The sequence below is a fragment of the Ranitomeya variabilis genome, chromosome 4, assembly GCF_051348905.1.
Source record: "Ranitomeya variabilis isolate aRanVar5 chromosome 4, aRanVar5.hap1, whole genome shotgun sequence".
Lineage (NCBI taxonomy): Eukaryota > Metazoa > Chordata > Amphibia > Anura > Dendrobatidae > Ranitomeya > Ranitomeya variabilis.
Window position 1 is genome coordinate 654836899 of NC_135235.1, and position 24532 is coordinate 654861430.

Below are 24532 nucleotides of genomic sequence, written 5' to 3' on the forward strand. Positions count from 1 at the left end.
GCAATATTCATGGACCCTTCCTAGGCTATTAATATCAGCTCGCAGCTTTCTGCATTGCCTTTGCTGGTTATAAATTATGGGGGTACCCCACGTCATTTTTTGGGGGGGCTCTCCTATTTTAATAGCCAGTAAAGGCTAAGTATACAGCTCTGAGTTGATATTAATAGCCTGTGAAGCTCTATGGCTATTACCCCCTTCCCAGGCTATAAACATCGGCCCCCAGTCGCTGGCTTTCCCTCTGCCGGTTTTGAAAATTGCGCTGGAGCCCATGCAAATTTTGCTTTCAAATTTTTTTTTTAAATTAAACAGATAATTCGTTTAAGGCCAGGGTCACACTTGCAAGAAACTTGCACGAGTCTCGCACCTCAATACCCGGCACTACCGCCGGCACTAGGGACCAGAGTGTGCGGCTGCATGTATTTCTATGCAGCTGAACACTCCGGTCCAAGTGCCGGTGGCAGTGCCGGGAATTGATGCGCGAGTTTCTCGCAAGTGTGACACCGGCCTTAGGATATGTTTCCACGGTCAGGAAACGCTGCGGATTGGACACTGTGTACAGCTGCAGCATCCAATCCACAGCGTCCAGATGTTACAGCATAGTGGATGTGATTTTATGAAATCCCATCTCCACTATGCGTTCAAAGACGCAGGTGGCAGATCTGCGTATGTGCACATGCGGCACGTCTTTATAGACCGTCGCATGTCTATTTATCTTGCGGAGATGCTCAGTCTTCGCAAGATAAATTACACAGTCTATGAATAGGATGTGGTGATTCCACATGGTTCAATGAACACATGCAGAATTTCCGAGCGTACAAAAGCCGTCCGTGCTTTGGATGAAGTGGGTATCTACTCCGTCCAGACGCTGCATATATGGACCGTGGAAACATACCCTAAAACAGATTTTGTGTGTCTTTAACTCTTTATGTACCATTTTATTATGCTCATTACTTAACATCGGGCTTGGTATTATCTATCTATTATATATATATATATATATATATATATATATATATATATATATATATATATATATATTACCTATCAATCTATTATCTCTGTTATCTATCTATTATCTATCTATCATCTGTCTGTCTATTATCTATCATCTATCTACAGTATCTATTATCTACCTACAGTATCTTTCTATCTGTGTGTGTAAACATTATTCTTCAATTGATTATGTAAATGAGGAGGTTGGACAAGAAATGACATCACAGTTCTTTTTTTTGTGTTAAATAATATATCTTTATTAAGCTTACAAAAACGCATACAAATCTGCATGAAAAAAAACAACACATGAAAATCCACATCAAATGCATGCAGATTTTTAACTGTTTTCTGCCAAGAGTGGAAGAATCTGCGCAGAAAATTCCAGAGGCAAATCTGCAACGTGTGCTCATACCCTTACTGTCCCACACTGGGGATGACAATCTAAATTCCCTATCAGTATGTCTTTGGAGTGTGGGATGAAACCCACGCAAACACAGGAGAACATACAATCTCATTGCAAAATAAAACTTTTTAAATTCTAAAAGATTTGTTTTGAAGACAAAACATTTCCCACATTCTGATTATGGATATGGCTTCTAACATATGTGACTGCTTTGATGAGTAAGAAATCTTGTTTTCCTTGTAAAACGCTTCCCACATTCTAAACATGTAAATGGCTTCTCCCCTGTGTGAATTCTCTGATGTGTAACAAGATTTGATTTATCTGTAAAACATTTCCCACATTCTGTACATAAATGTAGCTTTTCTCCTGAGTGAATTTTCTGGTGTCTATTAAGCTGTGCTTTTTGGCAGAAAGATCTCTTACATTCTGAACATGAAAATGGTTTCTCCCCTGTGTGAGTTCTCTGATGTGTAACAAGATATGATTTCTGCTTAAAACATTTCCCACACTCTGAACATGCAAATGTCTTCTCCCCTATGTGACTTCTCTGATGTGTAACACAATTTGATTTCACAGCAAAACATTTCCCACATTCTGTACATGAATATGGCTTCTCCCCTGTGTGAGTTCTCTTATGTGTAACAAGATTTGATTTTACATTAAAATATTTCCCACATTCTGAACATGAAAATGGCTTCTCCCCTGTGTGACTCTTTTGATGCCTAACAAAATCTGACTTCAGGTTAAAACATTTTCCACATTCTGAACATGTAAATGGCTTCTCTCCGGTGTGAACTCTCTGATGAATGGTAAGACTTGATTTCTCTATAAAACATTTCCCACATTCTGTACATGAATATAGCTTCTCTCCTGTGTGAATTTTCTGGTGTGTAATAAGATGTGTTTTTTGGTTGAAAGATCTCTTACATTCTGAACATGAAAATGGTTTCTCTCCTGTATGACTTCTCTGATGTATAACAAGACATGATTTCCGCTTAAAACTTTTTCCACATTCTGAACATAAATATGGTTGTTCCCCTGTGTGAATTCTCTGATGTATAACAAGATGTGATTTACTTACACAATATCGCCCACATTCTGAACATGAGTATCGCTTCTCCCCTGTGTGAATTCTCTCATGGGTAACAAGAGATGATTTCTGCTTAAAACATTTTTCACATTCTGAGCATGAAAATGGCTTCTCCCCTGAATGACTTCTTTGATGACTAAGAAAATCTGACATCAGGAAAAAAGATTTTTCACATTCAGAACATGAAAATTTATTTTTTCCTGTATTAGCCTTTTGATTTTTAATATCCTTTCTGTGACTTATATTTTTCTTAATAATCTGTGGTAAATCAGAAGATAGTAAATTAGTGAAAGGATCTTTGCTGTGAAGGGCTGAGGATATAACTGGGATAATGCAGTGTTCTTCATATGTGTCCTGTTTGGCAAAAAGATCATCTGATTTCAAATCTGAAGATGCCAGAAGTCCCTCTAATCGCTCGTTAAAATCATCTGCCAAGAATAAAATTTTATTATCTTTTCAATAATATAAACTTGATCATAATATTTTTTGTATACTAGTTAGTATAAAATGTCTATCAAAAATGCAAGTCATATAGAAAAAATGCAATTATTCACTAAGACAGTGGTGACAAAACAGTTCACATTCTTACTGGAGGCCAAATAGCATAAAAAAAAGACGTTTCAGAGGAGATTTCATTTATATGTATAAATGTATGGGTAGTCAATAAAAAGGACTGGAGCATGACTTATTCCTTCCAAAGACCATACTAAGGACCAGGGAGCACTCATTACGGGTGAAAGAAAGGCAATTCCAGCAGCTAAATAGGAAAGGGTTCTTTACAGTTAGAGTGTAGACTGTGGAATGCTGACCACAAGAAGGAGTAATGGCAGACACTATAACCGCTTTTAAAAAAGGGCTGGAAGATTTCCTCAGCGCACGTAACATTGTGGGCTATAGATAAATTAGTGGTGAAATGTATAATTATTGGAGAAAGGTTGAAAAAAGACCTAGGTCCATCAAGTTCAACCTATGTAACTATAACAAATAAAGGGGTTTTATCAAGTGCTTAAGGATATTGGATAATCTTTTACTTGCTCGGACACTCGCTCGTTCACATAACATGGCTCTGCAGAGCTTTCCTTAAATGGGGCGAAGCTTGAACATGTAATTGTGGTGACAAGTACAGCGCTTGACTACCTCAGGCAGTCCCATAGACAACGATAGTGTAGTGATAGTGTAGAGGTCATGCTCAACCTTCATTAAATAATAGGATTCTGGAGGTTGGCCCTTCACTGATCATTAAGGAATATAAGATAACTTAGAATTTTAGTACAAACGACCAAGGAAAAACATCCAGAAAAAGGAGATCCTGGACATATACAGAACATCTCATTCTTATACTATTGGAATTCATCGAGCATCTCCGGGAAGAAGTAGAATGGGAAGCTCAGAGCATGTTAGAACCTTCATTCAATTTATGACAACTGAGAAAAGTTATGCAGACCAGATTATTATACCCTAGAAATGATTTCAATACATAGTATAATGTACCGTATTTTTCGGACTATAAGACGCACTTTCCCCCCAAAAAAATTGTGAGGAAAGTGGGGGGTGCGTCTTATAGTGTGAACACAGGCTTACCAGTAGGTTGCGGCAGTGGTGTGATGTGGCGGCTGCAGAGGTGCGGCGATGCTGAGGCGCGGTGGGCGGTACGGCGTGCACCTGAGCAGGGTGCCTTCCTCAGGTGTGGTGACGCTGCGGCCTGGTGTCCACGGAGAGCAGAGCAGGGTGTATAACGGGTTTCTCGGTAGCGGCTTCCATCTTCCTGAGGCCGTGTGTGCGCAGATTGAGTTCTCTGCTTCCCGGGGCTTCAGGAAAAAGCTGAGTTCGCAGACTGAGATCTCGGCTTCAGGAAAATGGCCGCCGCGATCTCCATCTGCGCACTCGCTGCCTCCCGCGGCCATTTTCCTGAAGCCCCGGGCGCGCACGCGCGGCCTCAGGAAGATGGCTGACGCCACCGAGAAACCCGTGATTAACTGCTCGACTTGGACACCGGGCCGCGGCGTCACCCTACCTGAGGAAAGGACCCTGCTCCGATGCATGCCGTACCGCCCACTGCGCCTCAGCATCACCACACCTCTGCCACCGCCACACCACTGCCGCAAACCCCCCCCCCATGGACACCAGGCAGCAGCATCGCCCACCTTAGAAGGAAGGGACCCTGCTAAGGTGCACTCCCCACAGTCCACACCGAACATCAGCATTGCCGACACCGGACAGGACTTATCCTGAGGAAGGGACCATGCCTCCTGTGACCCTGCTGTACCACCGCCAGCCCTCAGGTAAGATACCTTAAATTCGGACAATAAGACCGACCCCCATCTTCTAAAAATCTTTTTTTCCGCTATTATCACCCCAAAATTTGGGATGCGTCTTATAGTCCGAAAAATACGTTAGGTCGTGACTAGGGTTGATTGAACTACTTCGGATAACTCCTTATCCGAATAGCTACAGTGCTTACCAAATAGCTGCCTCAGTAACCTGGATATCTGGAGGGTTCCCGATAATCAGCTGTTCGGCTCCGCAGCTGCATGTGTCGTGGCTGTGTGACAGTCACAACACACATTTGTTTTGACAAACAGCTGATTATCGGGAGCGCTCCAGGAATCCGGGTTACCGAGGAGGCTATTCGGTAAGCGCTGTAGCTATTTGGATCTGAAGCTATTCGATCAACCCTAGTCATGACACATCGGTGCAGTTTTAAACTCCAAAGGAGATCCAACGCACATCCAGATGTTGTCTCTAAAGAGGCCATTTAGTGTATAGCTTTCTGATCTGTATATGCATCTAATGGATGACCCCAGAGCACAGAAGAAAATCAAATGATCAAGTACTATACCTATCAGCTTCAGTGAAAATGTAAAGATCTGACTGATTTGGAATTGGGCGTGGTCATTGGTGCTACACAGGCCCAGTATTTAAAAATGGACGACCTTGTGAGGTATTCTTTTGCAATGGTATGGAGAATGTATCAAGAATGGTGTGATCGAGGAAAAACATCCAGGAAAAAAAAAAAAAAAAAAAAAAGAGATCCTGTGGACATATACACCTTATCAACGACAGGTCAGAAGAGGCTACCAAGGTTTGTTCCGATGAACAAAGACAAGCAAACTACCGCTGAATACAGTGCTGGAGTCAAACTAATGTGTCCAAATGCACAAGTCATCGCTCTTTAGCATGGATGTATAACAGCAGGTGACCATAGACAGAAAATAGTCCAGGTCATTGACAGGTCTCCCTTGTGAGTGTATTTACCAAGAGACTCTTCAAACTATGTTTTCTTTGAAAGAACAGGTCATTTCAGGCAAAAATATCCTGGTTGCAATTGTGTGGCCGGGCAGATTCATGCTGCTTGTGGTTTGGGCAGCATGCATTGACTGACAGGTAGCTATTAACACATGCTGACAGCACCTGACAGAACCTCATTCTTCTACTATTGGAAGTCATCAAGCATCTCCGGGAAGAAATAGAATGGGATGCTCAGAGTATGTCCTGTATGGTATCTTTTGGTTATATTTTTTATATGGATACAATTTTGGTCTTCCCCTTTAGGGGAATCCTTGTAATAAGGGGTTGACATTATGGCATAGGGTTTCTCTAGGGCAATACTGAGTGAGGGCGCCAATCTTGCGTGCCCTTTTAGGGTGCCAACCTTTGTCGTTAGGTAGGTTGATTTATAGGTTACATTGTTGAAGGAAAGTGCTACTCCTTCCCCTTATCCCCTCTTATTTGTTGCCCCATACAAAGTAGTATCCCTTAGGCCATCTACCACTTTTTTCTTTTTGGGATGTTTTTGTTACTTTTTTAATTAATATTACTAGAGTATGTTTTATCTGGGGGTTGTTTCTTATGTTAGAGGATCTATATATGAGACAAACTGAGTTAATGCTTCCTAAATTCCAAAATTAGATCAGCAGATGAACAAATAAGCCTTGTTCACATAGGAATATATCATGTCCATACTGAAACTACGCAACATGTGTGATCAGCAAAGATGAGCGGATAGGGCAAATGTTTAATTTTTCTTTCCTGGGAAATTTGTTTTGTATGAATTCAAAGTTCTTTATTATTATCTGGGTCTTTCCAGCCCCCAAAGCAAAATAACCATAATATGTACAAAAATAATGAAAATCTTTATACTCTCATCACCTCTCTGGGTTCTTCACCCGTAAAGGTCACGATGCATGCCCTGACACCTTGGCCACGACCTTTACGGGCACATTCACAGAAAAATCCCGTGCCTAGCAAACCCAGAAGCCTTGGTCTAACGAGCGAGGCCCCAGAAATTTCATCGGAACCAATGCCAATCTGAAGATGTGACTAGGACCGAACGGGTAAGTGTTGAGCAGCAGAGGGGCTGGAGAGCTGAATATAAGCTTTTTCTTTGTTTTCAACATTTTGATCTCCTTTTATGGTTTAGAAAAATGGTGGCCAGCAGCCACAATCTTCCTGAGTCCATGCGGAAGTGAATTACAAAATAATCTGCATTGTGGTGAATAGTGACAGTATCATAATTTTATCCAGATTTAATTAGTATTTTGGCTGAACAAAAGAAAATCTACAAATAAAAAAACTGAGAGACAACAGTATAAAATTGTAAAATTTGGCGAGTGAGAAGAATCTGTGACTTCTGTACATTTAGTGGTTACTACTCACCTGGGCGATTATCTGTAGGAATCTCCTCTTTACACTGCTCATCACCCCTCACATATGTCTCTGAAGTATTATCATGGGTCAAATCCTCACCCTGAAACAAATATTGTAAAAGTCACAGACAGATGGAGAAGTCACATCTATGATCAGCTCTAATCCTGCCATCTCCACCGTTCTCATTACACAGGTATAAAACATATAATACTGGTGGATAAAACAAGACTGAGCACAAGACCTTCACAGCCATCTACACATCATAGGGGAAATCTCATGACACCTTCTCTCCATCTACCTGATGATCCTGAGGAACATTGGGATTTTCTGGTTTACAGTCCTGAGGAAGAAGAGGATGGGGACATCTCTCTGGTGTTGTCCTCTTACTGGATAGAACTGGAGGAAACACATACAGGGACTGAATTAATTAATTACATACAGATAATTATAGGCCGTGTGTATTTAGTCCTATTACCTGGTGATGTGAGGGGCTGGGGAACCTCCATCATGACGTCCTTGTACAGATCTTTGTGTCCTTCTAAATACTCCCACTCCTCCATGGAGAAATAGATAGTGACATCCTGACACCTTACAGGAACCTGACACATACAATGATAACGTCATCCACGATCCCTTCATAACATTACTATATAATGTCCCAGCATTCCCAGCAGTGTCACCTCTCCAGTCAGCAGCTGAATCATCTTGTAGGCGAGTTCTAGGCTTTTCTGGTCATTGTCCTCATGTATCAGAGGGTGAGGTTGAGGATGTGTGATTGGGCTCAGTGGGTTTCCCCATCCCTCAGACACAGGGGTCTGACAGTGCTCACTAGAGGTCTTCTTCACTACTGTGTAATCCTGGTTATGGAGAGACACATTAATAAATCTCCCTACAGACATTTCCAGAGTCCTCACCTCTCCAGTTCTGTCCATCTGTTATTCCCATAGATAAGAATGATGTAATGTGACGTCATCAGAATCTCTCACCTCTCCAGTAAGACAGAAGAAGATGAGGTGTAATATCCTCTCCACCATCTTGTCCCTATCCATCCTTGACGGATCAGTCAGGAAAATTCTCTTATATATAGATATTGTAGGGACCTGAATGGGGACAGTATGACGATGTAACATCATAAATATCACGTTTAATAATACAATTACTGGAGATAATAAAGAGAAACAGGAGGAGATACAATGTGTAGATGATGTATTATTTGGGCTGAACATATCCTCTGTGACTCATATCACTTCACATTACAGTTACACACCATTGATGTGTGATACATAGTGACATCACCGCTGTGACCGATGATGGAGGGGAATTACTGTGCCAAGTAATAATCTCCATATACCGACTTACAAAAATATCGGGTCAATAAATTGTGACATACCAGAAAAATTACCAGTTAACTTGTAACTTTTAATCATTCCTTTAAAAACAATCCCCCAAAACAGAAATGAGAAAAGTGAACCCTAATAGGGGGGAAAACAGACTAGCAATGGACACAAGACCCTCACAGCCGTCTACACATCATAGGGAGGATCTCATGACACCTTCTCTCCATCTACCTGATGATCCTGAGGAACATTGGGATTTTCTTGTTTACAGTCCTGTGGAAGAAGAGGATGGTGACATCTCTCTGGTGTTGTCCTCTTACTGGATAGAACTGGAGGAAACACATACAGGGACTGAATTCATTCTTTACATACAGATAATTATAGCCTGCTTGTATTTAGTCCTGTCTACTACCTGGTGATGTGAGGGGCTGGGGAGCCTCCATCATGACGTCCTTGTATAGATCTTTGTGTCCTTCTAAATATTCCCACTCCTCCATGGAGAAATAGACAGCGACATCCTGACACCTTATAGGAACCTGACACATACAATGATACCATCATCCCCCCGATCCCTTCATAGCATTAGTGTATAATGTCCCAGCATTCCCAGCAGTGTCACCTCTCCAGTCAGCAGCTCAATCATCTTGTAAATGAGTTCCAGGATCTTCTGGTCATTGATGTCCTCATGTATCAGAGGCTGAAGTGGAGGCCTCATGATTGGGCTCAGGGGTCTTCCCCATATCTTAGACACAAATGACTGACAGCGCTCACTAGAAGTCTTATTCATTACTGTGTAAACCTGGTTATGGAGAGACACATTAATAAATCTCACTACAGACATTTCCAGAGTCCTCACCTCTCCAGTTCTGTCCATCTGTTATTCCCATAGATAAGAATGATGTAATGTGACGTCATCAGAATCTCTCACCTCTCCAGTAAGCCGGAAGAGGATCTCTAGGGTGAGGTGTAATATCCTCTTTGTCATCTTCTCCATGTCCATATCCATCCTTCATGGGTAAATCTGGAAAATTCTCTTACATAGACGATATCCACTGGTAGTATCCGATATTGTAGAGAACTGAAAGTGGAGAAGATGACGATGTAACAGCATAAAGATCGTATGTAATAATACAGTTACTGAAGATAATAGGAAAACATGAGGAGATAAAACGTGTAGAAGCTGTATTCCCAGATCGTATAAACTGGAATGTCATAAACATCACCCACTTCTTGCATTCGTGACTCGAATATGAGTGTAAAGGGGGACTCTGCTTTTCATACTCACTCATCTATTTAACTACCACAATAGGATGACAATAAGCTAAGCACCCCACAGTGATCTCACATATCCACACCACACTTCTCCCAACCACCACTCACCATCTTGATAGGCCACTAAGATGCCTGCCCTGGGTGGCACACAATCTCACATGCACAGCTAACTTTTTCAAAGCCCCTGATAATTATCTTTTGCACTTTAGAATAAACTGTGTAAAACAAAAAGCCATACTTTTCCTCTTTGATGTGGGTACATTTGGAATAGCAAGGAACAAACTTATTAAAGTTTAGATTTAATATATAAAAATTAAAATACAGTGCTTAAAAGGAATCCGTCACCCCCTGGAAGAATTTAAGCTATTACTATGGGCATACAGGTAGTAGAATGGTTAAACCAGTCTTACCTGTACACCTCATAGCTGCAGTGTACATGTTGAGAAAAACAGTTTTAATGTTATATGTTAATGATTTCTTCCAGGCTATGGGGTGTACAGTGCCCAGAAGAAATCCCGGCCTCTTCTCTTCATTACAATACCACCCACCTCCCATCCCATAGATCTTCTGCATTTCGGAAAGCAAAATTTGCTGGAATAATTAGTGGATGCCAAAGCGACAACATTTTGGAAACTAGACCCCTTAAGGAATGTATCAAGATGTGTTGTGAGCACCTTGAATCCCCAGGTGCTTTACACAAGTTTATAACGTAGAGCTGTGAAAATTACAAAAATAATCAAATTTTTCCCACAAAAATATTATTTTAGCCCCAATTTTTAATTTTCACAAGGGTGACAGAAGAAAATAGACCACAAAATTTGTTGTGCAACTTCTTCTAAGTATGCGGATACCCCATATGTGGGGGAATACTGCTTTTGAGGCACAGTGCCAAGCTCAAAAAGGAAGAAGCGCCATATTGGAGTTCAGATTTTGCTGGACTGGTTTGGGGTTGCCATGTCACATTGGCAGAGCCTCAGAGGTACTAGAACAGCAGAACCCCCCATAAGTGACCTCATTTTACAAACTACTCCTCTCAATGAATTCATCTAGGGGTGCAGTGATCATATTGACACCACAGGTGTGTCACAGAATTTTATACCATTGGGCATTATTTTTTTTCTTCAATTACATTTTTACCACCAAAATTTTGTTTTAGCCCCAGATTTTACATTTTCACATTTGGAAATAGATAAAAATGGCATCAAAATCGGTCCCACAATTTCTGATGAATGTAGTAATACCTTATCTATGGAAATTATACCCATTTGTGAATTTATCTACAGGTGTAGTGACGATTTTGACTCCATGGGAAACAGGCACAGTGGATGTTGCTGTGTGACCTGTTGAAGCCCAATGTAAGCGTGAAGTCTGAATTTGCTCCACTGTTTTATCTGCCTGCTCTTGGTATGATGATGCCACAATAAAGGATTTTGTTGCACGGGACGGTACGTGCCAATCCGCTTTCTTTTCTATGGACATACAGATTCTCTGTCTTTGGAAGTGGCACCCGTAATCCCTGGTGTGTGTGCAGCTTCATTGACCCGAGGTCATACAGCTGTGCCTTCATCATGCTTCTCTACCACGGTATGTGCCTCATTCTAAGGCCGGAGACACACTGGTGCGAGAGACGGCCGAGTCTCGCTGGTTAAAAGCAAGCTGTGGCACCTGCATTCCGGAGCTGAGCGTGCAGCTCCATGTATTGCTATGGAGCCGCACGCTCCGCTCCGGAGTGCAGGTGCCACAGCTTGCTTTTAACCAGCGAGACTCGGCCGTCTCTCGCACCAGTGTGTCTCCGGCCTAAGGAATCTTCTGCCGGGGTTCAAATCACGTATTTCAGAGATTTATATGGAAACCACGATGTAAGCGCTCAGCGCAGAATACATGTGCGCTAAGCCTTACTGCCTTGGTTTTATTTATTTTTTACTTCGTTCCTTGTGTATCGCCATATTTTGAGACCAACAATTTTTCCATATTTCGGACAAAAGAGTCATGTGATGGTTTATTTTTTGCAGGACAAGTTGACATTTTTATTGGTACCACTTTTGGACACATGACATTTTGATCGCTTTCTATTCCGATTTATGGGAGGCAAAAAGATGAAAAACCAGCAATGGAGGATTTTTTTTTTTTTTTTCAAATGCTGTTCCTCATGTGATAAAATTGATAAAGCGGCATTATTCTTCGGGTCAGAACAATTACAGGGATACCACATTTATATCTTTTTTTTATGTTTTGGCGCTTTTACACAAAAACTTTTTTATAGAAAAAAATCATTATTTTTGCATCGTTTTATTCTGAGAGCTATAACTTTTTTTTTTTTCCACTGATGGAGCTGTGTGGCAGCTTGATTAATTATTAATTTTATATAGTTTTCACTTAATATGCTCTGACGGACTTTTGAAAGTACAGGGGTAGCAGAATGCAGGTATGCATGTGTGTAATCAACCCTTCATCAGAAGTGGTATTTATTCACTATTATTTATTCATTTTTTTATTTTCCATTATGTGTGTGTGCATATATAGGGGGTTAAAGTGCCGGGACCGGTGCGGGCAGAATCAGCCGACACTTGGCAGAGATCGACATGACGTATTCATACGTCAAAGGACAGTGAGTACCAGCTGACCATGACATATGGATACATCCAATGTCGAGACGGCGTGAATGGCGGACTGAAAAGAGCGTAACATATATAATATAAACGGATGAAGAGACCAGAGGAGTCTGGATAGCGGTCAATATATCGCCATGACAGCCAGGCCCTAACAATGGGGTCCTAGAACAGTGTCAATAAAAATATAATGTGAAGAAAAAGCTAAAATACAGCTACATTGTCTAAAGAACTAAAAACTAAAAAAAAAACAGACCAGGTAGAGGCGTTGGCCTGCTCCTATCACCTAAATGTAACTTCTATCCCCCCCAAGTGCCCTCACTTATCTTCCCTTCTTTTGAAGTACACGCTGTCAGACTCTACATCCCCTTCTTCATGTGATTGGCAGTTGTGAATCGTCCTCCGGATACTTCCTGTCAGTCCCTGGATCACTTTGCCGCCTGGCTTCCACATTTTCTCTCCTGTGACAACTCCACCCTCATCACGGGAGACTTTAACAACCCCATTGGTTTTCCCCTCTCCCCATCTGCCACTCAGCTTTTATCTCTAACCTCCTCCTTCGGCCTTTCACAGGTTACTAACTCTTGTACGCATGAAGACAGAAACTCCCTCGACCTGGTCTTCTCCCGGCTTTGCTCAGTCTATGATTTTACCAAATAATCTCTCACACTCTCTGACCACAACCTTCTTTCATTCTCTGTCAAGAAATGTCATCCCACTCAGGACACCCCCACTTTCCACACTTATAGAAATATGCGTGCCATTAACACCCAGAAACTTATGAAGAATTTGCAGTCATCATTGGCCCCAATCTCCTCCCTCTCGTGTCCCGTCAGTCTGCACTGAAACATTATAATGAAAAACTGCAAAGTGGCCTAGATTAAGCTGTACCTCCTAACATAGAACTCAGCACAGACGGCGACAACCCAGGCACACGCTGCAAACATGTTTCCTACAGCGGTGTTCCAGGTGCGCCGAACGTCTGTGGAGAAAACCCATTCTGCCTGAGATTTCATCCATTATAAGTTTCTGCATAACTCTGCCCTTCACCTCTCCAAACAAACCTATTTTAAGCACCCTCATCACCTCACCATCCAATAATCCTAAACGTCTCTATGACACTTATCATTCCCTACTCAGTCCAAGAGTGCAGGCCCCAACCACGCATCTCCACACTGACGATCTGGCCAATTATTTCAAAGAAAAAAATTGACTATATCTGACAGGAAATTTTCTCCCACTCCCCTCATACCATGCACTGTCCTCAGGAAATTTTCTCCCACTCCCCTCATATCATGCACTGTCCTCCATCCCTCACTGCATCTAGATCACTCTCTGTCTTTGAACTATTCACGGAAGAAGTGATCATGTTCCTTGCATCTTCTCGCCCTACTACTTGCACCAGTGACACTCACATCTCTTTCAGTCCATTTTCCCTGCTGTCACCACTCACCTAACAGAAATATTCAACCTCTCTCTCTTCTGGTATTTTTCCCTCCTCATCTAAACTTGCCATCATACATCCATTACTTAAAAAAACATCCCTCGACCAAAACTGCTAACTATAGACCCCTCTCTAATCTTTCCTTCATCTCTAAACTCCTGGAATGCTTGGTCCACACCCATCTAATCCGCTATCTCTCAGATCACTCTCTTCTTAACCCTCTTCAATCCGGTTTCTGCTCTTTACACTCTACTGAAACTGCCTTCACTAAAGTCTCTAATGATATGCTAAGCTAAATCTAATAGTCACTAATCCATGCTAATTCTCCTGGATCATCAGCTCCTCCTCACTATGCTCCACTCTATCAGCCTTAAGTACATCATTCTCTCCTGGTTCTCCTCCTGTCTCTCTGACCGCTCCTTCACTGTATCTTTTGCTGGCTCCTCCTCCTCCTCTCATCTTCCCCTTACTGCTGGGGTTCCTCAATTATTAGTCCTAGGCCCCTTCCTCTTCTCTTTGTATACTGACCCTATAGGACAATCAGTAGATTAGGTTTCCAGTACCATTTGTATGCTGATGACACTTAATTTTACACCTCTACTCCTGACATCATGCCTGCATTATTACAAAACACCAGTGATTGTCCTACTGCTGTCTCCAACATCATGTCCTCCCTCTATCTGAAACTGAATCTGTGAAAAAATTAACTCCTTGTCTTTCCTCCCTTCACTAATCTACCTATGCCCGACATTGCCATTTCCTTGTGTGGTTCTGCCATTAATCCTCAGCAACATGCCCGATGTCTTGGGGTCATACTTGATTCAGAGCTATCATTCACCCACCAACTCCGATCACTGGCTCGCTCTTGCCATCTGCACCTCAAAAACATTTCTAGAATTCTACCTTTTCTAACTTTCGACTCTGCAAAAACTCTTACTGTTGTTCTTATTCATTCATTCTCATCTGGACTATTGTAACTCTTGCTAATCAGTCTCCTTCTTACTAAAATCTCCCCTCTCCAATCTGTGTTGAATGCTGCAGCCAAGATCACATATCTCACCAGTCGTTACACCGATGCCTCTACCTTGTACCAGTCATTGCACTGGTTATGGTTACCCATCCACTCCAGAGTTCATTATAAACTTATCACTCACACCCACAAAGCGCTCCACAGTTCAGCACCCTCTTACATCTCCTCCCTAGTCTCAGTCTACCACCTTACCTGTGCCCTCCCATTCTGCTAATAACATGAGGCTAACATCCTCAATAATCAGAACTTCCCACTCCCGTCTCCAAGACTTCTCGCGTGCTGCACCAATTCTTTGGAATGCACTACCCAGGATAATTTGATTAATCCCAATACCCACAGTTTTAAGCGTGCCCTAAAAACGCATTTCTTCAGTCTGGCCTACTGCCTCAACACATTAACCTAACAATCCCTGTGTTGCCCATTCGTCATTTTTTTTTTATAACCAGGACCCTTGTATTTTGTTCTCACACGCTGTATGGATTTAATAGCCCTCTGTGTCAGTACTTTTGCACATTCTGGCTGATAAATGTTCATGCAGCATTATATGAGCACTCGATTTCTTACATTATGGCTGGTCCGAACAACGAAAGCAATTGTTACCATCCACCTTTAGTGTTTCCCTTATTTCCTCATAGATTGTAAGCTTGCGAGCAGGGCCCTCATTCCTCTTGGTATCTGTTATGCGATTATTGTCATTTTGTAATGTTTTTTAATGTTTGTACAAGTCCCCTCTAATGCACAGTGTTGTGGAATATTTATTAGTACAATTTCTAGGATAATCTGTCCCCAGAATGTCTCCATTACATGTACAGCTCATACTGCAGATAACAGCCCCTCATACATCTATAGCACCGGCCCGGGGCCACATCTCCAGCCCTGGGAAACTGATCCAGGAGGTCGGTGCTGTGTCCCGGGGTCATCTGTATCAGGAATGGGAAGAAGGGGCATTTATTTATTAGCTGGTGGGTTCTGCCATACAATGGGGGCATCTTGTAGTATCAGAATGTATGTTTGGGGGGATGGCGGAACTGTGGGGACAATATACTGTGTGAGAGGATGGGGGTACAGTAGAAACATTATATTGTGTGGGGGGATGGTGGCACTGTGGGAACATTATACTGTGTGTGGGGAGGATGGCGGCACTGTGGGAACATTATACGGTGTGGGGGGATGGCGGTACTGTGGGAACATTATACTGTGTGTGGGGGGATGGCGGTACTGTGGGAACATTATACTGTGTGTGGGAGGATGGCGGTACTGTGGGAACATAATACTGTGTGTGGGGGGATGGCGGTACTGTGGGAACATTATGCGGTGTGGGGGGGATGGCGGTACTGTGGGAACATTATGCTGTGTGTGGGGGGGATGGCGGCACTGTGGGAACATTATGCGGTGTGGGGGGGATGGCGGTACTGTGGGAACATTATACTGTATGTGGGGGTTGGCGGCACAGTAGGAACATTATACTGTGTGTGGGGGGATGGCAGTACTGGGGGAACATTATACTGTGTGGGGGGGATGGCGGTACTGGGGGAACATTATACTGCGTGTGGGGGGATGGCGGTACTGTGGGAACATTATACTGTGTGTGTGGGGATGGCAGTACTGGGGGAACATTATACTGTGTGTGGGGGGATGGCGGTACTGTGGGAACATTATACTGTGTGTGTGGGGATGGCAGTACTGGGGGAACATTATACTGTGTGTGTGGGGATGGCAGTACTGGGGGAACATTATACTGTGTGTGTGGGGATGGCAGTACTGGGGGAACATTATACTGTGTGTGGGGGGATGGTGGCACTGTGGGAACATTATACTGTGTGTGGGGAGGATGGCGGCACTGTGGGAACATTATACGGTGTGGGGGGATGGCGGTACTGTGGGAACATTATACTGTGTGTGGGGGGATGGCGGTACTGTGGGAACATTATACTGTGTGTGGGAGGATGGCGGTACTGTGGGAACATAATACTGTGTGTGGGGGGATGGCGGTACTGTGGGAACATTATGCGGTGTGGGGGGGATGGCGGTACTGTGGGAACATTATGCTGTGTGGGGGGGGATGGCGGTACTGTGGGAACATTATGCTGTGTGTGGGGGGGATGGCGGCACTGTGGGAACATTATGCGGTGTGGGGGGGATGGCGGTACTGTGGGAACATTATACTGTGTGTGGGGAGATGGAGGCGCTGTGGGGACATTATACTGTGGGGGGGAGGGCATCACTGTGGGAACATTATACTGTGTGTGGGGGGATGGTGGTACTGTGGGAACATTACTGTATACTGTGTGTCAGACAGGGGCGCTGTACTATGGGAGCAATATGTGTTTCCTGACTTCCGGTTATTCATAGTTGGGTCATATGTATCTATCAGAGGAAAGGGAAGAAAGCGTTATAATTCTTAGCACCTACCTCCACCTGCAGAGCCGCACACCACATATATGGCTGCTCTGTGCGCACAGGACCTGTGATGAGGTCACAGGAGGGGAGGAGTCAGGGGTCACATGATCAGGGGCCTCAGTGTATGCAGGACTGTGCTGTGCTGGTTGTCATGGTGCTGGATGAGGGGAAGTTTATGTGTGGGGTCAGGAGGGCGTTTACAGGGTGGGTGTAGCAGAGCCGTGTGTGTACGAGGTGTATGGAACAGAGCCGCGTGTGTACGAGGTGTATGGAACAGAGCCATGTATGTACGAGGTGGACGGAGCGGAGCCATGTGTTTACAGATCAAAGCTGCGTGTGTACGGAGCTGAGCCTCGTGTGTATGGAGCGGAGCCATTTTGTACGAGGTGTACGGAGCGGAGCCCTAGGTGTACGAGGTGTACGGAGCAAAGCCACGTGTTTACGAGGTGTATGGAGCTGAGCCTCATGTACGAGGTGTACGGAGCGGAGCCGCGTGTGAATGAGGTGTACAGAGCAGAGCCGCATGTGTATGGAGAGGAGAAGTGTGTGTCCAAGTTGTGAGGCGCGTGTGTACGAGGTGTATGGAGAGGTGCTGTGTCTGTATGGAAAGGAGCCGTGTGTGTACTGAGCGGAGCTGTGTGTACATGGAGAAGAGGCGCGTGTGTACAATGTGCGTGGAGCGGAGCTGCGTGTGTAGAAGTTGTAAGGGTGCAGAAGACATGGGTGTACGGAGTGGAGCCGTGTGTTTAAGAGGTGCATGGGGCGGACTCGCATGTGTAGGAGGTGTGCTGAGTCAAGCCACGTGTGTACGGAGAAGAGCCGTGTATGTACGAGGTGTACGGAGTGGAGCCGCATGTGTATGGAGAGGAGCAGTGTGTGTACGGAGATGAGCCACGTGTGTACAAGTTGTAAGGGTGCGGAAGGCGTTTGTGTATGAGGTGTACGGAGCGGAGCCGCATGTTTTAAGAGTTGCACGGCGCAGAGTTGCGTGTGTACGAGGTGTACTGAGCCATGTCGTGCGTGTACGGACCAGAGCCACGTGTGTACGAGGTGTACGGAGTGGAGCCGTGTGTGTACGAGGTGTACGGAGAGGAGCCGCGTGTGTATGAGTGTGTAAGGAGCGGAGCCGTGTGTGTATGAGGTTATGGAGCGGAGCCGTGTGTGTATGAGGTGTATGGAGCCGAGCCATCTGTACGAGGTGTACGGAGCGCAGCATGTGTGAACGAGGTGTACGGAGAGGAGCCGCATGTGTACGAGGTGTACAGATCGAAACTGTGTGTGTACGAGGTGTACGGAGCAGAGCCGTGTGTACGAAGCAAAGCCGTGTGTGTACGAGGTGTACGGAGCAGAGCCGTGTGTACGAGGTGTACGGAGCAAAGCCGTGTGTGTACGAGGTGTACGGAGCAGAGTCGTGTGTGTACGAGGTGTACGGAGCAGAGCCGTGTGTGTGCGAGGTGTACGGAGCAGAGCCGTGTGTGTACGAGGTGTACGGAGCAGAGCCGTGTGTGTACGAGGTGTACGGAGCAGAGCCGTGTGTGTACGAGGTGTACGGAGCAGAGTCGTGTGTGTACGAGGTGTACGGAGCAGAGCCGTGTGTGTACGAGGTGTACGGAGCAGAGCCGTGTGTGTACGAGGTGTACAGAGCGGAGCCGTGTGTGAACGAGGTGTACGGAGATGAGCCGTGTGTGGATGATGTGCACGCAGCGGAGCCCTGTGTGCCCCCCACCCCAGTGTCCCCTTCCCCATTAGGGCAGGGCTCTCTCCTTTCTGTACCAGGCTGTCATTGTGTGTATGTAGCCAAGATGATATTATAAAAGTTTATTATAACAAAATGTAAGACAAGTATTGATAATACGGGAAACACTAGAGGGCGACAGACCCAGCAGGAGATTAGTAACATACAGTCCACAAATGATACGTGGACTATGAATAAATGAGTGTGGTAAAGCTTCAGTGACGTAATGATGTTATAGGCATGCAGCAGAAGCGAAATAAGTGTCAATGTATAAAGCTGTAAATATAGGTAAACTGACTGAACAGCAATCTAGTCTGAACTGGTGCATAATGCTTAGCACAAGATTTGGCCAAAAAATGTGAGCCCATCCACCATCGTCAAGGTAATTTCATGGATCGGATGGGTACCTGACCTGTCTGCCTAGTGTGAACACTTACCTCTGGCTAATAACATGGTAAAGCCTGCATTTATAGGAAGGTCGGAACCAACTGTGTTTGGATGTAATTAGAATCACAGCATGGCTCACATTTTTTGGCCAAATCTTGTGCTAAGCATCTCATGTGTTTTTTCATAGATTTTACAAGCCATTATGCTATTCACATTTCATGTATCGCACATTTCCTTGCTTTAGTACAGTTGAGTGCAGCCATTGATCTATTTGCTATGTAAGTCTTTTTTGGTTATGCGCCAGTTCAGACTAGATTGCTGTTCAGTCAGTTTTTCTATATTTACTATGTACTGTTTTTTCTGACTTGAACGCCCGCCCTTCACCATGCTGTGATTTTAATTACATCCAAACACAGATGGTTCCGACCTTCCTATAAAAGCAGGCTTTACCATGTTATTAGCCAGAGGTAAGTGTTCACACTAGGCAGTCAGGTCAGGGACCCATCCGATCTGAGATTACCTTGATGATGGTGGATGGGCTCACATTTTTTGGCCAAATCTTGTGCTAAGCATCTCATGTGTTTTTTCATAGATTTCACAAGCAATTATATGCTATTCACATTTCATGTATCGCACATTTCCTTGCTTTAGTACAGTTGAGTGCAGCCATTAATGTATAAAGCTGCATGAGAATAAGGGATAAGTCACGTAAAGCATAATGAAAAAATCAACATTACCCACGCGGTCCTCCTGCTAGAATGTAGCCAATCACAACTTGAGTTTCGCTGCGACGCTTCATCACGGGGGGCTGGAGCAGGTCACGTGAGTGTGAATTCCCGGCCAGACAGAGACCAACGCATGCAGTCCAATGGGTTACAGACAGACGAATGAAGAAAGGAACGGGGAAGCATGTGAAGAGTTTCCGCAAGTAAATAGAGTGGAGAGCAGAGAATGTAGATGGAAAGAGGGATCTGAAAAGGTAAGAGAGGAAGGTATGGGTTATGGGAAGATGAAATCAGTGCAGAAAAATTGTCTAGTGGATACAGATATAAAGAATGTACAAATGATTAAGAGTGACGACAATATATGAAAGAAGTGGATAAAAATACTGAAAATACGTGGGGAGAATACAGTGAGTGTGCAGAAAGATATGTAAATACAGTGGGGAAAATAAGTATTTGATACACGTTCGATTTTGCAAGTTTTCCCACCTACAAAGAATGGAGAGGTCTGTGATTTTTATTGTAGTTACACTTCAACTGTGAGAGACAGAATCTAAAAATAAACAGAAAATATCATTGTATGATTTTTTAAATAATGAAATTGCATTTTATTGCATGAAATAATTATTTGATCACCTGCCAACCAGCAAGAATTCTGGCTCTCACAGACCTGTTAGTTTTTCTTTCAGAAGACCTCCTACTCTGCACTCATTACCTGTATTAATTGCACCTGTTTGAACTTGTTAAGTCTATAAAAGAAACCTGTCCACGCAATCACACTCCAACCTCTCCACCATGGCCAAGGCCAAAGAGCTGTCTAAGGACACCAGGGACAAAATTGTAGACCTGCACAAGTATTTCAAGTTCCTGGAGTGGCCTAGCCAGACTCCAGACCTTAACCCAATAGAAAATCTTTGGCGGGAGCTGACACTCAGGCTATGTGCACACGTCAGGATTTTGTCAGGATTTTGTCAGGCTTTTTCATCAGGTTTTGTAGCCAAAACCAGGAGTGGGTGATAAATGCAGAAGTGGTGCATATGTTTCTATTATACTTTTCCTCTAATTGTTCCACTCCTGGTTTTGGCTACAAATCCTGAGGAAAAATCCTGACAAAATCCTGACGTGTGCACATAGCCTCAATGTTGCACAGCGACAGCCCTGAAACCTGAAAGTTCTGGAGAAGATCTGTATGGAGGAGTGAACCAAAATCCCTGCTGCAGTGTGTGCAACCTTGGTCAAGAACTACATGAAACGTCTGATCTCTGTAATTGCAAACAAAGGTTTCTGTACCAAATATTAAGTTGTTTTTCTATTGTATCAAATACTTATTTCATGCAATAAAATGCAAATTAATTATGTTAAAATTCATACAATGAGATTTTCTGTTTTTAAAAAAAAATTACAGACCTCTATATTCTTTTTAGATAGGAAAACTTGCAAAATCGGCAGTTTATCAAATACTTATTTTCCCCGTTGTGTATAAATGAGAAAATATGAATAAATCAATGTTACAGATAAGTATACAGATAACAGGAAGAAAAAATTTGCCAACAAAATATAAAAATAAATGAAAATGAGAATACAAGTGTTAATAAAGTGTACATAATAAGAATAAATATATATGTATTGTGTATCTATCTATCATCTATCTATCTGTTTCATTGCAGCCATTTGGTAAATTCAAAAAAGTTAATTTTTTCTCATTAATGTACACTCTGAACCCCATCTTGAAAGGAAAAAGAAGAAATGTACCATATTTTCCGGCGTATAAGACGACTTTTTAACCCCTAAAAATTGTCCCAAAAGTCGGGGGTCGTCTTATACGCCAGGTACGGCGTGTGCAGGGAGCGATCCTGGATGTTCCCAGGGTCTGAAGGAGAGGAAACTCTCCTTCAGGCCCTGGGATCCATATTCATGTAAAAAATAAAGAATAAAAATAAAAAATATGGATATACTCACCCCTCCGAGAAGCCTGGCTGTCACCGCTGCAAGCGTCTGCCTCCGTTCCTAAGAATTGCAGAGCGTGAAGGACCTTCGATGACGTCACGGTCAGGTGACCGGTCACATGAGCGGTCACGGACCAATCACAGGACTGCGACGTCATCGAGGGTCCTTCATGCTCTGCAATTCTTAGGAACGGAGGCAGACGCTTGCAGCGGTGACAGCCAGGCTTCTCGGAGGGGTGAGTATATCCATATTTTTTATTTTTATTCTTTATTTTTAACATGAATATGGATCCCAGGGCCTGAAGGAGAGTCTCCTCTCCTTCAGACCCTGGGAACCACACGCCGTATAAGATGACTGGGCGTATAAGATGACCCCCGTCTTATACAGCGGGCATATCCCAAATTCCATATTTTATATGGAAAAGTTGGGGGTCGTCTTATACGCCCAGTCGTCTTATACACCAGAAAATACGGTAGATATTTTCGCAAATTTAATAAAAAAGAAAAACTGATATCACATGGTCATAAGTATTCAGAGCCTTTGCTCAGAGACTCATATTTAACCCCTTCCCGACATTTGACGTACTATCCCGTCGAGGTGGGGTGGGCCCGTATGACCGCCGACGGGATAGTACGTCATACGCGATCGGCCGCGCTCACGGGGGGAGCGCGGCCGATCGCGGCCGGGTGTCAGCTGCATATCGCAGCTGACATCCGGCACTATGTGCCAGGAGCGGTCACGGACCGCCCCCGGCACATTAACCCCCGGCACACCGCGATCAAACATGATCGCAGTGTACCGGCGGTATAGGGAAGCATCGCGCAGGGAGGGGGCTCCCTGCGTGCTTCCCTGAGACCCCCGGAGCAACGCGATGTGATCGCGTTGCTGCGAGGGTCTCCTACCTCCTTCCTGGCTGCAGGTCCCGGATCCAAGATGGCCGCGGCATCCGGGTCCTGCAGGGAAGGAGGTGGCTTACCGAGTGTCTGCTCAGAGCAGACACTGGTAAGCCTGCAGCCCTGCACAGCAGATCGCAGATCTGGCAGAGTGCTGTGCACACTGCCAGATCAATGATCTGTGATGTCCCCCCCTGGGACAAAGTAAAAAAGTAAAAAAAAAAATTTTCCACATGTGTAAAAAAAATAAAAAAAAATTCCTAAATAAATAATAAAAAAAAAATATATTATTCCCATAAATACATTTCTTTATCTAAAAAAAAAAAAAAAAAAACAATAAAAGTACACATATTTAGTATCGCCGCGTCCGTAACGACCCAACCTATAAAACTGTCCCACTAGTTAACCCCTTCAGTAAACACCGTAAGAAAAAAAAAAAAAAAAACGAGGCAAAAAACAACGCTTTATTACCATACCGCCGAACAAAAAGTGGAATAACACGCGATCAAGAAGACTGATATAAATATCCATGGTACCGCTGAAAACGTCATCTTGTCCCGCAAAAAACAAGCCGCCATACAGCATCATCAGCAAAAAAATAAAAATGTTATAGTCCTGAGAATAAAGCGATACCAAAATAATTATTTTTTCTATAAAATAGTTTTTATCGTATAAAAGCGCCAAAACATAAAACAATGATATAAATGAGGTATCACTGTAATCGTACTGACCCGAAGAATAAAACTGCTTTATCAATTTTACCAAACGCGGAACGGTATAAACGCCTCTCCCAAAAGAAATTCATGAATAGCTGGTTTTTGGTCATTCTGCCTCACAAAAATCGGAATAAAAAGTGATCAAAAACGGTCACGTGTCCGAAAATGTTACCAATAAAAACGTCAACTCGTCCCGCAAAAAACAAGACCTCACATGACTCTGTAGACCAAAATGTGGAAAAATTCTAGGTCTCAAAATGTGGAGACGCAAAAACTTTTTTGCTATAAAAAGCGTCGCTGGTTTCACACTTGCGTTTTTCCCCTATATTTAACATTGAAAACGCATGCGTTTTTTTGTACGGGTTTGGTCGCGTTTTCAAACGCATGCGTTTTTTTTCTGCATGCGTTCATTTTCAGAAATACAACCTACAGTATTTTCTTGCGTTTTTAAGCACATGCGTTTGCGTTAAAAACGCATGCGTTTTTATCGAAAAAAAAACAGAAAACACACTGAAAAGCCACCCACCACCATCAAGGTGATAAAGAGATCCAAACCCTAACCCTAACTCTACCCCTAACCTCACCCCTAACCGTTTAATGAACATTTTCTGACAGTCATAGTGCCACGTATTTCAGTGCCACGTATTTCAGTGCCACGTATTTCAGTGCCACGTATTTCAGTGCCACGTATCACGTATTTCAGTGCCACGTGTTTCAGTGCTACGTATTTAAGTGCCACGTATCACGTATTTCAGTGCCACATATTTTAGTGCCACGTATTTAAGTACCACGTATTTCAGTTGCACGTATTTCAGTTGCACGTATTTCAGTTGCACGTATTTCAGTGGCACGTATTTCAGTGGCACGTATTTCAGTGCCACGTATTTCAGTGCCACGTATTTCAGTG

General features: G+C 43.5%; 1 protein-coding gene across 4 annotated transcripts; it reads right to left on the bottom strand.

Annotated features, from left to right (window-relative positions):
- Positions 1-1230: 1230 nt before the first annotated feature.
- On the bottom strand, positions 1231-20284 carry LOC143767456 (uncharacterized). Of its 4 annotated transcripts, none has more exons than XM_077255804.1 (11): positions 20085-20284; positions 9399-9548; positions 9090-9269; positions 8883-9006; positions 8702-8799; positions 8120-8233; positions 7814-7990; positions 7609-7732; positions 7432-7529; positions 7143-7233; positions 1231-2914 (listed from the first exon to the last, which is right to left on the bottom strand). In XM_077255804.1, the coding sequence occupies exons 2-11, from the start codon at positions 9474-9476 to the stop codon at positions 1590-1592; spliced, it is 2409 nt and encodes an 802-aa protein (XP_077111919.1). In that variant the 5' UTR covers positions 9477-9548; positions 20085-20284; the 3' UTR covers positions 1231-1589. The 4 variants fall into 4 exon arrangements, with proteins under 4 accessions (XP_077111919.1, XP_077111918.1, XP_077111922.1 ...); XM_077255803.1 differs by lacking the exon at positions 20085-20284 and adding an exon at positions 17238-17312; XM_077255807.1 differs by lacking the exons at positions 8120-8233; positions 8702-8799; positions 8883-9006; positions 9090-9269; positions 20085-20284 and adding an exon at positions 17238-17312.
- Between the last annotated feature and the right edge of the window lie 4248 nt (positions 20285-24532).